This window comes from Dendropsophus ebraccatus, chromosome 12, assembly GCF_027789765.1.
Source record: "Dendropsophus ebraccatus isolate aDenEbr1 chromosome 12, aDenEbr1.pat, whole genome shotgun sequence".
Classification (NCBI taxonomy): Eukaryota; Metazoa; Chordata; class Amphibia; order Anura; family Hylidae; genus Dendropsophus; species Dendropsophus ebraccatus.
In genome coordinates, this window is record NC_091465.1 from 57,900,665 (window position 1) to 57,914,340 (window position 13,676).

General features: G+C 41.4%; 1 protein-coding gene across 2 annotated transcripts in view; it reads right to left on the reverse strand.

Annotated features, from left to right (window-relative positions):
* Positions 1-4,655: 4,655 nt before the first annotated feature.
* MCAM (melanoma cell adhesion molecule) overlaps positions 4,656-13,676 on the reverse strand; it is a 53,664-nt gene continuing 44,643 nt past the window's right edge. For both annotated transcript variants that reach the window (XM_069947112.1, XM_069947111.1), the window contains 5 exons: positions 12,838-12,873; positions 11,490-11,519; positions 8,492-8,633; positions 5,798-5,909; positions 4,656-5,070 (listed from right to left, as the gene is read on the reverse strand). In XM_069947112.1, the coding sequence (XP_069803213.1) occupies positions 5,044-5,070; positions 5,798-5,909; positions 8,492-8,633; positions 11,490-11,519; positions 12,838-12,873 (347 nt within the window). In that variant the 3' untranslated portion in view covers positions 4,656-5,043. The remainder of the gene's footprint in view (positions 5,071-5,797; positions 5,910-8,491; positions 8,634-11,489; positions 11,520-12,837; positions 12,874-13,676) is intronic.

Below are 13,676 nucleotides of genomic sequence, written 5' to 3' on the forward strand. Positions count from 1 at the left end.
CCGAAAACTAGTAAATATAACAGATTTGTGCTTCCTCCAGAGGCTGGGTTTTCACAGCATTCATTGATTGTGACCTAGTGGCCTTAGCATAGTCACTTCCTGACTACATTCAGGCCAATAGAACTAATGCAGTGCACCACAATATATGTTTCCATCCTTTTCTTGACAGGATGCTTACGTAAACCTTGGATAAATCCATTAACGCTGTGTAAATACCCAATATACTAATGTCCACCGGTGTATAGGGGCCTCCTGAGGAAGCCAGGAGGGATAACTTCAGCTGAATGATTGCTCAGCCGACCAGTATTGGCCACCAAAGACTGGTTAGACCAACTCTCTTAATGACAGATGTCAGCAGAGAGGAAGGGTCTGGTTACGTTTTCACCAACTATTAAACTATCATATACCAAATTAAAGGGGTTATCCAGGTAACAAAAACAATATTCAAAACGATCTCCTTCCCAATACCACCATATGTTTAATATACATTTATAACCTTGCACCCTTTGCCATTTTTGTTTGTCCCACATATTTATCCACTCTGGACATCTAAATTCATCTTCTCTGTGTCCACTTTGACAACACGCTGCTCCCTCTTCCCCCTACACAAGTACACAAACAGAACAATCAGGGAGGTGCATGATGGGAAATGTAGTTTCCTGGCCAGCGCCATCTTGGATATAGATTGGCTTTTAGAAAAACTTGTAACTCCCTATAAATGGTGGCAAAATTAAAAAAAGGGGAAAAAGAAAGTCCGCAATGGTTAAGGAAATGCAGCAAGTAGCCTTTAAATGAAGAAATGCTGCAAGGTTCTGCTTTACTAATTACATTAGAATTCTTTTCCTTTTATAGACTTGACTATACAGGTCTTGGCTTGGCATTTGGCATACAGAAGTGGATAAGGCTAAAAATAAAGATTTTCTTTTTTAGAAAAAAAAAAACTTTTTTTTTTTTTTAAATGAAATTCTCCACTTTCCAGGACTTATACAAAACTCTTTCCAAAGTCATTTAAATGTTGTCATCCTCCAAAGAAGTATAGTTTGTCACATCCAGACTGTGGAAACATATACCCTGTACAAGAGCTGTATATTCAATGCTAAGAACACTGTTTACTCACAAAATGTAGAATTCAAAATCTAAATTTTATTTAAAGAGAACCAATCACCTAAAATTCACTATCCCTATTATCAAAGGTCCTCTCTCCCTAAGTCTATCTATGAAGATACAGACTGCCTTTGCAGTCTGTATCTTATTCTTTACCTAATTCTTCCTCTTCTGTGAAGTAATGCCGGGCGCCGCCATCTTGATGACGTCACGCTGGAACGCACCACTGGAACGCAATTGACGTCATCAAGATGGCGGCTGCACCGGAACAAAGGAGCAGGTAAAGTATAAGATACAGACTGCAAAGGCAGTCTGTATCTTTACGAAGTCTATTTATGAAGATACAGACTGCATTTGCAGTCTGTATCTAATACTTTACCTGCTCCTTTGTTCCGGTGCAGTAATGCCGGCCGCCGCCATCTTGATGACGTCACGTGCGTTCCAGCGGTGCGATCCAGCGTGACGTCAACAAGATGGCGGCGGCCGCCATTACTGCACCGGAACAAAGGAGCAGGTAAAGTATTAGATACAGACTGCAAAAGCAGTCTGTATCTTCATTTTGTCTATTTATAAAGATACAGACTGCCTTTGCAGTCTGTATCTTATACTTTACCTGATCCTCTTGTTCGGTGCAGTAAGGCCGGCGCCGCCATCTTGATTACGCTACTTGCGTTCCACCGCTGGAACGCAAGTGACGTAATCAAGATGGCGGCGCCCGGCCTTCCTCCACCGAACAAGAGGATCAGGTAAAGTATAAGATACAGACTGCAAAGGCAGTCTGTATCTTCATTTTGTCTATTTATGAAGACACAGACTGCCTTTGCAGTCTGTATCTTATACTTAACCTGATCCTCTGGTCCGCTGTAGCATGGTCGGGCGCCGCCATCTTGATTTAGTCTCTTGCGTTCCAGCGGTGGAACGCAAGTGACGTCATTAAGATGGCGACGCCCGGCCTTGCCGCTCTGCATGACGGGAGCTTCCTGTCTCGCGCCGGCTCTTTTAAAAAGAGCCGGCGCGAGACAGGAAAGTAAAAAGTAAATATTTTAAAAACGCAACAAAAAAATAATCAATTATATTTACAAATATTAATAAAATAATGAAATACATCTAATTAGGGAAAAAAAATTTTTTGATTATCATTTATGATTGGTTGTCTTTAAGTAGTGAAGTGGGTACTAATAGTCTTTGGCAAGTTGTAAGAAAGGGTTGTATTCAGGGGCATAGTTTGGGTTCATAGTGTCCATAGCAACAAACTATATGGTGCCTCACAAAACCTGCGAAGTCCCATTGTGTTCAATGGAATGTCCGTGCTTTTGTTCACACAGCGGAATTTACATGCGGAATATTCCGCCTCGGATCTGCATTTTGCCCAGAGAAGTGAAATGTCAATGCTTCTGCTAGAGAAATCCCATAGAAGTCATTGGGGCTTTGAATTTCCGCTTTCCGCTCAGAATCCGCACCTGACCATAACACCCATATGAGCTTCCTGAACATACCATTCCAAAACCATAGACATTAATATGATCCGGTAAGGTAGCACAGGTTCAGTGATCAGAAACAAGCTGAGGTCAGACACTGGTATACAGCAGAGTACTAAGCAGCAGACAGACAAGGTCAGGTATCAGCCAGGGTCAAAGTAATAGGAGCAGCATAGTAGAGTTTTGATGTGCTAAGGAACACGTTTTGATTTTTCACATGTTAGAACCCTAGAAACCCCCCAAATACTTGCCTGGCTAGTCTAGCAATGATGACCTTGCCTCATTCTGTTTCACTCACATCAGTCCATTTTTCTATTTTAGAGTGGATTCACAGAATCCACAGAGAATTTGCTTACTTGACTGTATGCTGCATTCTGGGGTCTCATCTTTTATAAAAGGGTTTGTGTCTCTAAGGTAACCATTAAAGAGGAAGTCCCACCAATGGTGAAAACCGCAGGTAGACGGGGGTGGGTGAGAAAAAAAAAAACTCACCAGTCCCTGTGCCTCTATTGTGCCACTTCTGGGTCTGGTTCATTGCCGCCGGCTGCCATCTTCTGCAGAAAACCGGGTATGTCAATACTTCGGCTGAGTGATTGCCTGCTCAGCCAGTAACTGGGGGGGGGGGGGGGGGGGGGGGGGGGTAAGGTTAGGCACTGATTGACTGGGCAGGCAATCACTGAAGCGGCGCTACGAGGCACGGGGGATAGGTGACTTAACTTTTTGCTAATTTTTCACCCACCCCCGCCTGCCTGCCATTCTTACTGTTTGTGGGACTTCTCTTTTTAGTGTATTTGTCTTCTTTATTCCCCATATATTACCATAAAAGTATCTATTATGAATGTTTCATGTGCTGCAGATATATAAGCGGAAAATGGGTGAAAATAAAAAATATGGACATTCCGGGATTTATTTCTTTATTTTCACATACATAAAAAAACATAGGCAAAGCAATATCAGATTCCTAAAATTTACACACAAACCAATGCAAATATATAAGTATATATAATATATTTATATAGATAGACTTTTTTCAGCATGATAAGTAGTAGTAATGTCTGTAGAAGAGACCCTGTAATGTATAGCCATGTGCTCTTCTAGGGAGATTGAAAAGTGCCCCTTCTTGCCCTGAGGTTACGTATACAAGTAATCTTTGGGGCTGTATTGACATGGCCCATCAGTTCCAGCTAATACACAAATGGTACTATAGAAAATTCTGAATGAGAAGATGATTTGACAGGTTATTGGATTGTCAGTGCATGTTACCATTGGGAGACATTACTAAGGCTGACAGAGCAATATTTCATTGTACTACCTACTTTGTGCTGAATTGTGTCCCCACTTGACCGGTAATACTAGGAGTGGAAACTCCATGCCTAATTTCCTGAAAATATATAGGTTCCCTTTTATTATAGGCAGATTCCCTCTGACATTCTGACAGAAAATAGGCAGTTTATTTCTAGCAATGTCAGAAAAAAATAGTCACATTTTCACCAAAGTAAGTAATTGTATAGGAAGCGTCACATCCTCCTTGGGAGTCAATTTATACCACTGGTTTAAAGAGTCACTGTCGTATTTTTTTTTTTTTTTGCAGAAATCAATAGTCCAGGCGATTTTAAGAAACTTTGTAATTGGGTTTATTAGCCAAATATGCCATTATCTGCATGTAAAAAGCCTTTTCCCAGGTCCCCCCTCCCTCCTCCTTTCCATCCACTGCAAAAAAATCTGAAAATTGTGACTTGTTGCAGGAGTTGTACCCTGTCTGCTCTAGGGAGAGGGGAGGGGGGAGGAGGAAGGAGGGAGTTAGCCGGCAGCAGAAAGCAGATAACAGAGGATTACAGCCACGGAGCTGGGTGACAGCTGTAATCTGAGCTCAGACAGGTCACTGGTGATGGTCAGAAGAGATAACAGGTGAGGGATTTGTAGATTAACTCTTTGTTGTCCTGTTTTGTTTTTTTTCTTTAGCTCTCTACATAGGAGAACAATGAAGACAGGGGAGAGAGCTTCAAACTGCTTTTTCATGATAAAAATGCATTTTTTGGCTAATAAACCTAATTACAAAGTTTCTTAAAATCGCCTAGACTATTGATTTCTGCAAAAAAAAAAAATTCACGACAGTGACACTTTAACTGTTAATGTGGGTAAGATGTCCTCTTAATGCAGAGCTTCAATGGAGACCTGCATCATATTTATACTGGATTACCCGATTTCATCATAGCTGGATGCAAGTCAGTAAGGCGGAGTAGAGACCACAAGGGTCATTATTGTGTCCAAAGAGAATGCCCAGTTGAAGCAGAGTGTATAGGAAAAGTGTTCTAGTTGTCCTGCCAGCTATTACAGTATGACAGTAGATTAGTCAGGGGGATCTCTGGTGGATTCGCTGTCTTCATAACATCCATATTTGCAGATAAACATGGAGACTGCAATAGTCATTCCAGGGTTCAGCATCATAACATCTGTCAGCTCAGTTTCTTAAGTCCATGTACTTTTCCTTGAAGAAGAAGAAAAGTCAAACAAGTCATTTATAGTCAAAATAATAAAAAATAAAAATGTGCAACATAAAATTGGAATTGCATTTTTATGTACATTTTATTTATTAAGACTGCCATAAGAAGATAGATATTTTAATGGTGCTGACTTAAAGGGCTATTCAGGAAAAAAATGTTTTCAAATTGACTGGTGCCAGAAAGTTCTACAGATTAGTAAGTTACTTCCATAAAAAAAAAAACAAAAAAAACCCAACATAAACCTTTACTTACTTATCATCAGTAGAGATGAGCGAATTTGCCAAAGTTCGGGTTCGTATGAACCTGAACTATCGGCTTCTGATTCCCGCTGTCTGCAGCCTCATTAAACAGGGAGGATACAGCGTAAGGACCGCCTGGAAAACTGGGATACAGCCTATGCCAATGTCTGTATCCCAGTTTTCTGGGCGGTCCATAAGGCTGTATCCACCCTGTTCACGGAGACTGCAGACAGCGGGAATCAGAAGCCGATAGTTCAGGTTCATACGAACCCGAACTTCGGCAAATTCGCTCATCTCTACTTATCAGTTGCTGTATGAAAGTCTGAAACTAAAGCCAAAAGGTTTGTTAAAAAAAAAAAAAAAAGTTTCTTTGCTTATAAAATTGAAGTTTTTAGGTTTTTTGGAGGTTTTAAATAAGGCTTTAACCTTTTAAAGACCTTTGAAAGACTAAAATTTGTGAACAATAAATTACCTGGTCTACTGGCTGCTTCTTGTCTTGTGGTCCCGGAAGAAGGACAGATTCTTCAGCTGGGGAGTCAGGTTTCATTTCTACAACAATTTGATCTTTTTCTCCCGGCTTTGTGCTGAAAATTAGAAAACATATTGGGGAACAAAAAAAAAGTACAAAACATAACCTTTAGGCTATGTTCACACTACGTAAAACTACGGCCATAGTTTTGAGGGGTGGACCATAGCCTTATTTTCAATGGGATCCCGGACGGAGCGTACACACATCGTATGCGCTCCGGCCGGGATCCCGTGCGGCGCTGGAAAAAACTGACATGTCAGTTTTCTGTGGCCGGAATTCAGTGAATTCCGTCCGCAGAAAGACCTGTCAGTTCACACAGTGAAGCAAGCGGCTCCGGCCACTTGCTTCACTGTGGGCTATGGGAAGCTCTGATGCGGGCGCACGCTGATGCGCCCGCATCAGAGGTCCGCGGCCGGAAAGATCACCCGGCCGGTACTTCCCCATCACGGAATGCCCGGGTGTTCACGTAGTGTGAACATAGCCTTAATCTAGAAGGCAGAATTGCAAATTTGCCTACGGCTACATAAACCAGTGTACCCTCTGCTGGGATCCCTATTAACCTGGGGCTACAGGAGTAGAGTCCTCCTGTTGCTACAGATTGATTTTTCATCCTAGTAGTTAAAATTATTCAGTAGTGTTGCTAACTCCTTGCAGCACTACCAAAGAGAAATTTAAAGAGGTTTTCAAGGGGAATGTAAAAGTTTAGTATATGTCTTCCCATGCAATAAAAAAAAAAAGCTGACATACTTTCTCCCCGATCCCCCTATGGTACAACTGTCAGATTGTCTATTCCCTACAGCTCTGTGATTGGCTGAACAGGGTGCGGGAAGTCATTAGGAGGAGAAAGAATAGAACCACAGAGGATCTGACAGCATTGCAGCTGTCAGATCCTGAGGGTCGTAAGGATGGCAGTTTTTATAGTTTTTCTGCACAAGAAGGTACATACAGCAATAAACATTTATAATGTCCATTTAATTCATAGCTTGGCGGTGCAACGTAAGGTCAGGGCCTCCAAAGACTGATTCTTGTTACAGCTCAGTAAATTAGACAACCCCCTTAATTCAGTCTATAACTATAATGTACAGGTAAACCCTGCTGTTGAGTCACACACACTAAACCAGTGATTTTCAACCAGTGTGGAAAGTTCCCCAAACTATGGTGCCCCTGCAGATCGCCCAGCTGCTGCTGTCCGCCTCACCTACTGGCCGCCTGTAGCACCCGGACGTGCTCCTCCTATCTAATCAGCGGAGTGTGGTGCGCTGCGGTGGGCCGTGATGCACGCATCCAATCAGTGTGTGCGCTACGGCCCGCCGCAGCGCACCACGCTCCTGGTCTCCGCTGATTGGACGAGCACGTCCGGGCCCTACGGGCGGCCATTAGGTGAGGCAGACAGCAGCGGCGACCATCTCGGAGAAGGTGAGGAGGAAGGGGGGGAGAGAAACCTGGGGATGGGGGAGAGAAACAGGAGAAAACAATGGGGGAGAGAAACATGGGGATGGGGGAGAGAAGCATGGGGGAGAAACAGGGGGGGGGAGACAGGGAGAGAAGCATGGGAGAGATAAACATGGGGATGGGGGAGAAACGGGAGAAAAGCAGGGGGAGAGAAACTGCGGAGAGAAGCAGGGGGGAGAGAAGTTTGGTGGAGAGAAGTATGGTGGAGAGAAGCACAGGAGAGAAGCGGGGGGAGAAGTATGGTGGAGAGAAGCACAGGAGAGAAGTAGGGGGGAGAAGTATGGTGAAGAGAAGCAGGGGGGAGAGAAGTATGGTGGAAAGAAGCACAGGAGAGAAGCATGGGGGGAGAAGTATGGTGGAGAGAAGCAGGGGGGAGAGAAACACAGGAGAGAAGTAGGGGGGAGAGAAGTATGGTGGAGAGAAGCAGGGGGGAGAGAAACACAGGAGAGAAGTAGGGGGGAGAGAAGTATGGTGGAGAGAAGCTCGGGAGAGAAGCACAGGAGAGAAGCATGGGGGGAGAAGTATGGTGTAGAGAAGCACAGGGGGGGAAACAGGCCCAGGTTTCACACTGAGTATAAATACATTTAGAATCTATATTATTAACTTTATGTATAATATGTACTGTTTTAGTGTCATTTTGTGCCATTTTGGTTGGTGGTGTGCCCTGGGATTTTTTAAGTATAAAAAGTGTGCCGCAGCTCAAAAAGGTTGAAAATCACTGCATTAGACAATGTAAAGAGAACTCTTATCAATACAATGTGTACATATATAGAATATTATGCATTTGGTTGTAGATAACACAAGTCATACTGCATAGAAAAGAAAATGGGCCTACAAGTATTTGTTCATGCCTTTATAGAAGGGATGTCATAGATGCATATGTAAGGGCACTGTATAAGTCATTTCAGGAGTTCAATGCATCATAGAAGCTCCACTAACAGACAAACAGGAGAACATGAGGGTGATTCATACTCCGCAGGAAGCAGCAGCACGCAGATTGTCATACACTGATTGTGTTGGGGACAACTGACAAAAACAAGGACACTAATCTCACCCATAGAGGCAACAGGATTTGGTCTTTTTTTTTTTGCAAGTTAGAATGAAATGTAATGAAAACAGATGTGACCTTTCTACTATTAGAGAAGTACAAAAAATATGGAAGATGTAGATAGAAACTCTACTTACATATCTTTGGTTCCAGAGCGTCCACAAGGAATGCGCCCCTTCTTATAAAGGAAATACAACACAGCTCCCAGAATGGCCAGCAGAAGAATACAGATAATGACTGCCACAATGATCACGCCATAGCTTTTCTGACTTCTGGACTCTGCACACATAGTACATATTGGCTTATATTTATTACAATAATATATTAAAATATGTCCTAAAGACATCTTCATTACACAAATTCACAAATAATAATAATAATAATAATAAATGTTGGATAGCTTGAAAACTCGACATGCAGTTATGTTTTTGGCATCAGCAAACTGCCCACCATCAAGGCTGTTGTGATCAAGCTGTTAGGCACACACACAGTGAACAAGCCATGGAGACCACCAGTAGAGATGATTGTTTGATAAGCAAACAAACTAAAATGGTTTCGTTTCACCCTTGTCTCTGTCTGGACCATTTCAAGGCAGTCTTATCAATGACAGCCAGCTACCATTTTCTTCCTTTGCAGGGGAATTGAGAACTAGAAACCTAAGCAGCTACGGACTGGAGCCATATCATCTTTAGTTACAAATCCAGGTTCTGTTTTGGATCCGACAATAGTCTGGTTCAAGAACAGAGGTCTGATAGTGAAATCTTCAATCCTGCCATTACTGTGGAGTGACACACTGCCCCAACTGGGTGTAATGATTAGAGATGATCGAACATCGGAAAATCTTAGGTTCTATAGAACTCGAACCTTGTTGAACCTTCCGCATTTAATTCCCGATGCCTTCCCGGTTGGTGGGGAAGGAGGAGACAGCCCGGGTACTGCCTGGAATTCCGGGATTAGGCCTAGGTAATAGGCTAAATCCTGGAATTCCAGGCACTACCTGGGCTGTCTCCTCCTTCCCCACCGACCGGGAAGGCATCAGGAATCAAATGCGGAAGGTTTGACAAGATTCGAGTTCTATAGAACCTAAGATTTTCCGATGTTCGATCATCTCTAGTAATGATCTGGGAGGCTATTGCCTACAACAGTCAGTCACCCTCTAATAGTGATACAAGAGACACTAACAGCTCTACCTGGTATCTTTCTGCAGGATAATGCTCACCCACACACAGCGAGGGTTCCACAGGAATGTAAAAAAACCCACTTCCTTGGCTGCTTACTCGCCATATTTACCATTAATCCAGCATTTATGGGACCAGCTGGGATACCACCATTGACAGCCCATGAGTGTGCAGGATCTACAGGCCCAGCTGTAATATCTGTTGGCAAATGTACCACAGGATGCCATATAGACCCTGTATGCCTCAATGCCCAACTGTACTGTATCTAATCTTGCAGAGGCTCATCAAGGTACTAGATCCTTCTTTCAAATGAATAGTTCTTCCAAATAAACATATTATTCCATTATAATATATTTGTCATCATTACATTAACAAATACCTAATTTCATTTCTTGGTGCATTTTTTTTGTATTCTTGGTTTTGAAGGGAAGCACCTACAGGTTGTTAAATTGTTTGCTGAATCAGAATGTGAGGCCCATAATAACATATTACCATTTCTAATTAAATTAACAGGGCTGAGTTACATTATCGGACCCTTGGATAATAGCTTAAGAACTTTATCTAATTTCAGACAACACCATTAAGAGCTTGATGACTCATTTACTACTGTAATTCTAGATTATAAAACATGTCATGAAATATTTTAAAGCAGCATTTGCAGCAAAATTCATAGAAAACTCATAGAAAATGTGGCACAAGTGATGTAAGACCTCTGCAGTATGTTGCCAATGTTCAGTGTTAGTTAACCGAAAAAATTGAACTATCAATAGTTCTATGTCCATACGCATCTACACGATGCACACTACCTACAAATAAACAATGCTGGACAGTATTCTACATATATCAGAAAATACTTTATTTATTACATACAAAGAAATTTTTGTTGTTTAAAAACACATATTAAAAAGGGAGCAGAAAACCATACAATACATACATCAGATGGTATACGGGGCAGAGCAAATGGATAAATAATATAACTACTATATACTAAACCATTGATGGTATATCAATCGACCCACAGAGGCAAAAAAAGTGCAAAAGGTAAATAATAAATAGTAATAGTCCAAACAATTAATAAATATGAAAAAATAGAATAAACCTATATGTATAAAGCTGCAAGTGCAGTCTAAAGTGCAACCAAGTGCAATACCACGTATAGTGTCTAATTCATAAAAGTATATAATCAAACCTCTGGGTATATAGCATATAGTCCTGCCCAGTACCACCACTCACCCAACGCTGCGTTTCGCTGTACAAGCTTTATCAAGCTTGATAAAGCTTGTACAGCGAAACGCAGCGTTGGGTGAGTGGTGGTACTGGGCAGGACTATATGCTATATATTCATAAAAGTATATAATCAAACCTCTGGGTATATAGCATATAGTCCTGCCCAGTACCACCACTCACCCAACGCTGCGTTTCGCTGTACAAGCTTTATCAAGCTTGATAAAGCTTGTACAGCGAAACGCAGCGTTGGGTGAGTGGTGGTACTGGGCAGGACTATATGCTATATACCCAGAGGTTTGATTATATACTTTTATGAATTAGACACTATACGTGGTGTTGCACTTTAGACTGCACTTGCAGCTTTATACATATAGGTTTATTCTATTTTTTCATATTTATTAATTGTTTGGACTATTACTATTTATTATTTACCTTTTGCACTTTTTTGCCTCTGTGGGTCGATTGATATACCATCAATGGTTTAGTATATAGTAGTTATATTATTTATCCATTTGCTCTGCCCCGTATACCATCTGATGTATGTATTGTATGGTTTTCTGCTCCCTTTTTAATATGTGTTTTTAAACAACAAAAATTTCTTTGTATGTAATAAATAAAGTATTTTCTGATATATGTACAATGTTCAGTGTTGTCATAGGAGATCTACTTGTCAGATGTAATCTATTGTTCCTGGTAGAGGTAGACCTGTGGTAGGGCCCAGTTCTCTTACCTACGCTGGGGTCTCTTGTGGATTCATTTTCTGTAAGGGAAATGTAGAAATTTACTAAAATCTTTGGGTTTATTTTGAAAACATTTAACTATTATTTGACCATGTGGATCCATCTTAAAGGAATTATCCAAAAACATGGCTGCTTTCTTTTAAGAAGGGTAGTGACTAAATCCCATACCGTATAGGGACCTTGCTGGGCGCACGCACACAGCTCTCCAGGCAAGCCCCGCCCCAGCCAGATTTCATTGGCTGCTCCACTCCGGGCTTCCCTAATCCGAACGTTTAGTTTCAAGGTTAGGGTTGAGGGTCAGCTTAGGGTTACTGCCATTATATTACTTAACTAATCCCTTCCCACACAACAACCCTAACCCTCTGGGTTGGTGCTAATCAGGAAGGTTAGGGTTAAGGTTGGGGCTGTGGGGAAGGTTAGAACATGACAAACCAGTGGTATGTAACCCTAATCTGACCCCCAAACCTAAAACTAAACCTTCAGAGTAAGGTTGGGGGTCCGGCAGGGTCTGATTTTGGTTGCTAGGAAGGCCGGAGTGGAGCAGCCAATGAAATCCAGCTGGGCGGGGCTTGCCTGGAGAGCTGTGAGCGCACGCCCAGCGAGGTCCTCGTACGGTATGGGATTTAGACATTACCCTTCCAGAAGCAGCACCTCTCCTGTACTTTATTTGGTTTTGTAGCTAATTTCCATTGAAGTGAATAGAGCTGAATTGTAATACCATACACAACCTGGGGTGGCCCTGTTTTTGCAAAATAGTGGCTGCATTTTTTCTAATCCTGGATAACTGTATTAACAATAAATATTTGTAAAGGGAGCAATCAAATAGGAAATATAATGCATTTCCTAATATATAAACACAAAAGAGAAGTTCCCTTTAAGGGCTCATGCACACAAGCAGGGTACAGCTCCTGAACTACACACTTTTGGGGGAGTTTTTCATGCTTTAATTATGCACAAAAGCTTATTTGAATTCTGCACAATTTTTCTCACTTGCGTGAAAAACTCAGACAGTAATTTTACATTTTTGTGCAAAACGGAATTCGCCTATTAAAGCTGTTCAGGCATATAAAAGGTGCTTCAGATTCAGATAGACTCATGATACAAAATCACATGCTCACAACTTTTAACATGCACATTTTACTTCATAATATCATAAGTATTCCTCTGTATAAGGTAGAAGGCATCCACACGTATAGTAAAAGCCCCATGTATCGCTATGGAAGCTCTATTACAGCTCAGTAATATGGCTGTGTGCATGATCAGGGAAGACATAGAATTTAATTGTGTTCTGGCTGTAAATGAGAGATCGCACTGGACACTGATTTTGGCAATTCTTACCTGTCTTGGGGATCGGTTTTTCTGTCACGTCTGATCCTATAAGATATGGTAAAACAATTTAATATTTCTACAAACTATACACCTTTAGTATGAGCTACAGGGAAAACTGGCAATCTTCTAAGCATTTAAAGACTAATAATAATAGTGGCATATGAAGATATTATGAAGACAATTGTTTCTATAGGAGAATACCACTATAATATGGATTCTAATTATATTCCTATGGAAAAAACTTTGAATGTGCCTCCATGTGTAATAGGGGGCATATGGGGGTACAAAATGGCATACAGTCTTTAGAGAAGCCTATGGGTACTGTATAAGTTGTAGTATAGCCTTTTTATTTATTTTTAGATTTCATTAGTTTTCAGAGTGCATGTTTGCAATTATAAAGTTACAGTAGAAAAAAATATCATGACGGGTAAGTCCTTCAAGATAGTCTGTAGTATATCCTTTTAATCTATCCACTGCGCCTTTATATATAGTTTGTTAGATGCCTTTACACAGGATGTTTCTAAGAATGTATTGTTCTTGAGTGTTTGGAGATAAATGATAGATATGTGTTATCTAGGATTGTCTTGTGGTGTCAACATGAATAACAGTAGCATCGTAGCCATTATAAAACAAGAGAAACATTTGCCATAATAACTTCTTCTATACATTCCACACTGGTATCGGTGGTATAGGAGACGATAAAGTCCCAATTACAAGGGCCAATGCTGAGGAGGAAGCAAGCGCCGTCCTGTCAGGTCAACAGTCGCTTGCTCCTCGTTCCCTGCTTGCTATCGGTGCTATTGTGGTGTGTAAGGCTAGATGGTTTTTCCCTATCAGCTCAGCCAGAG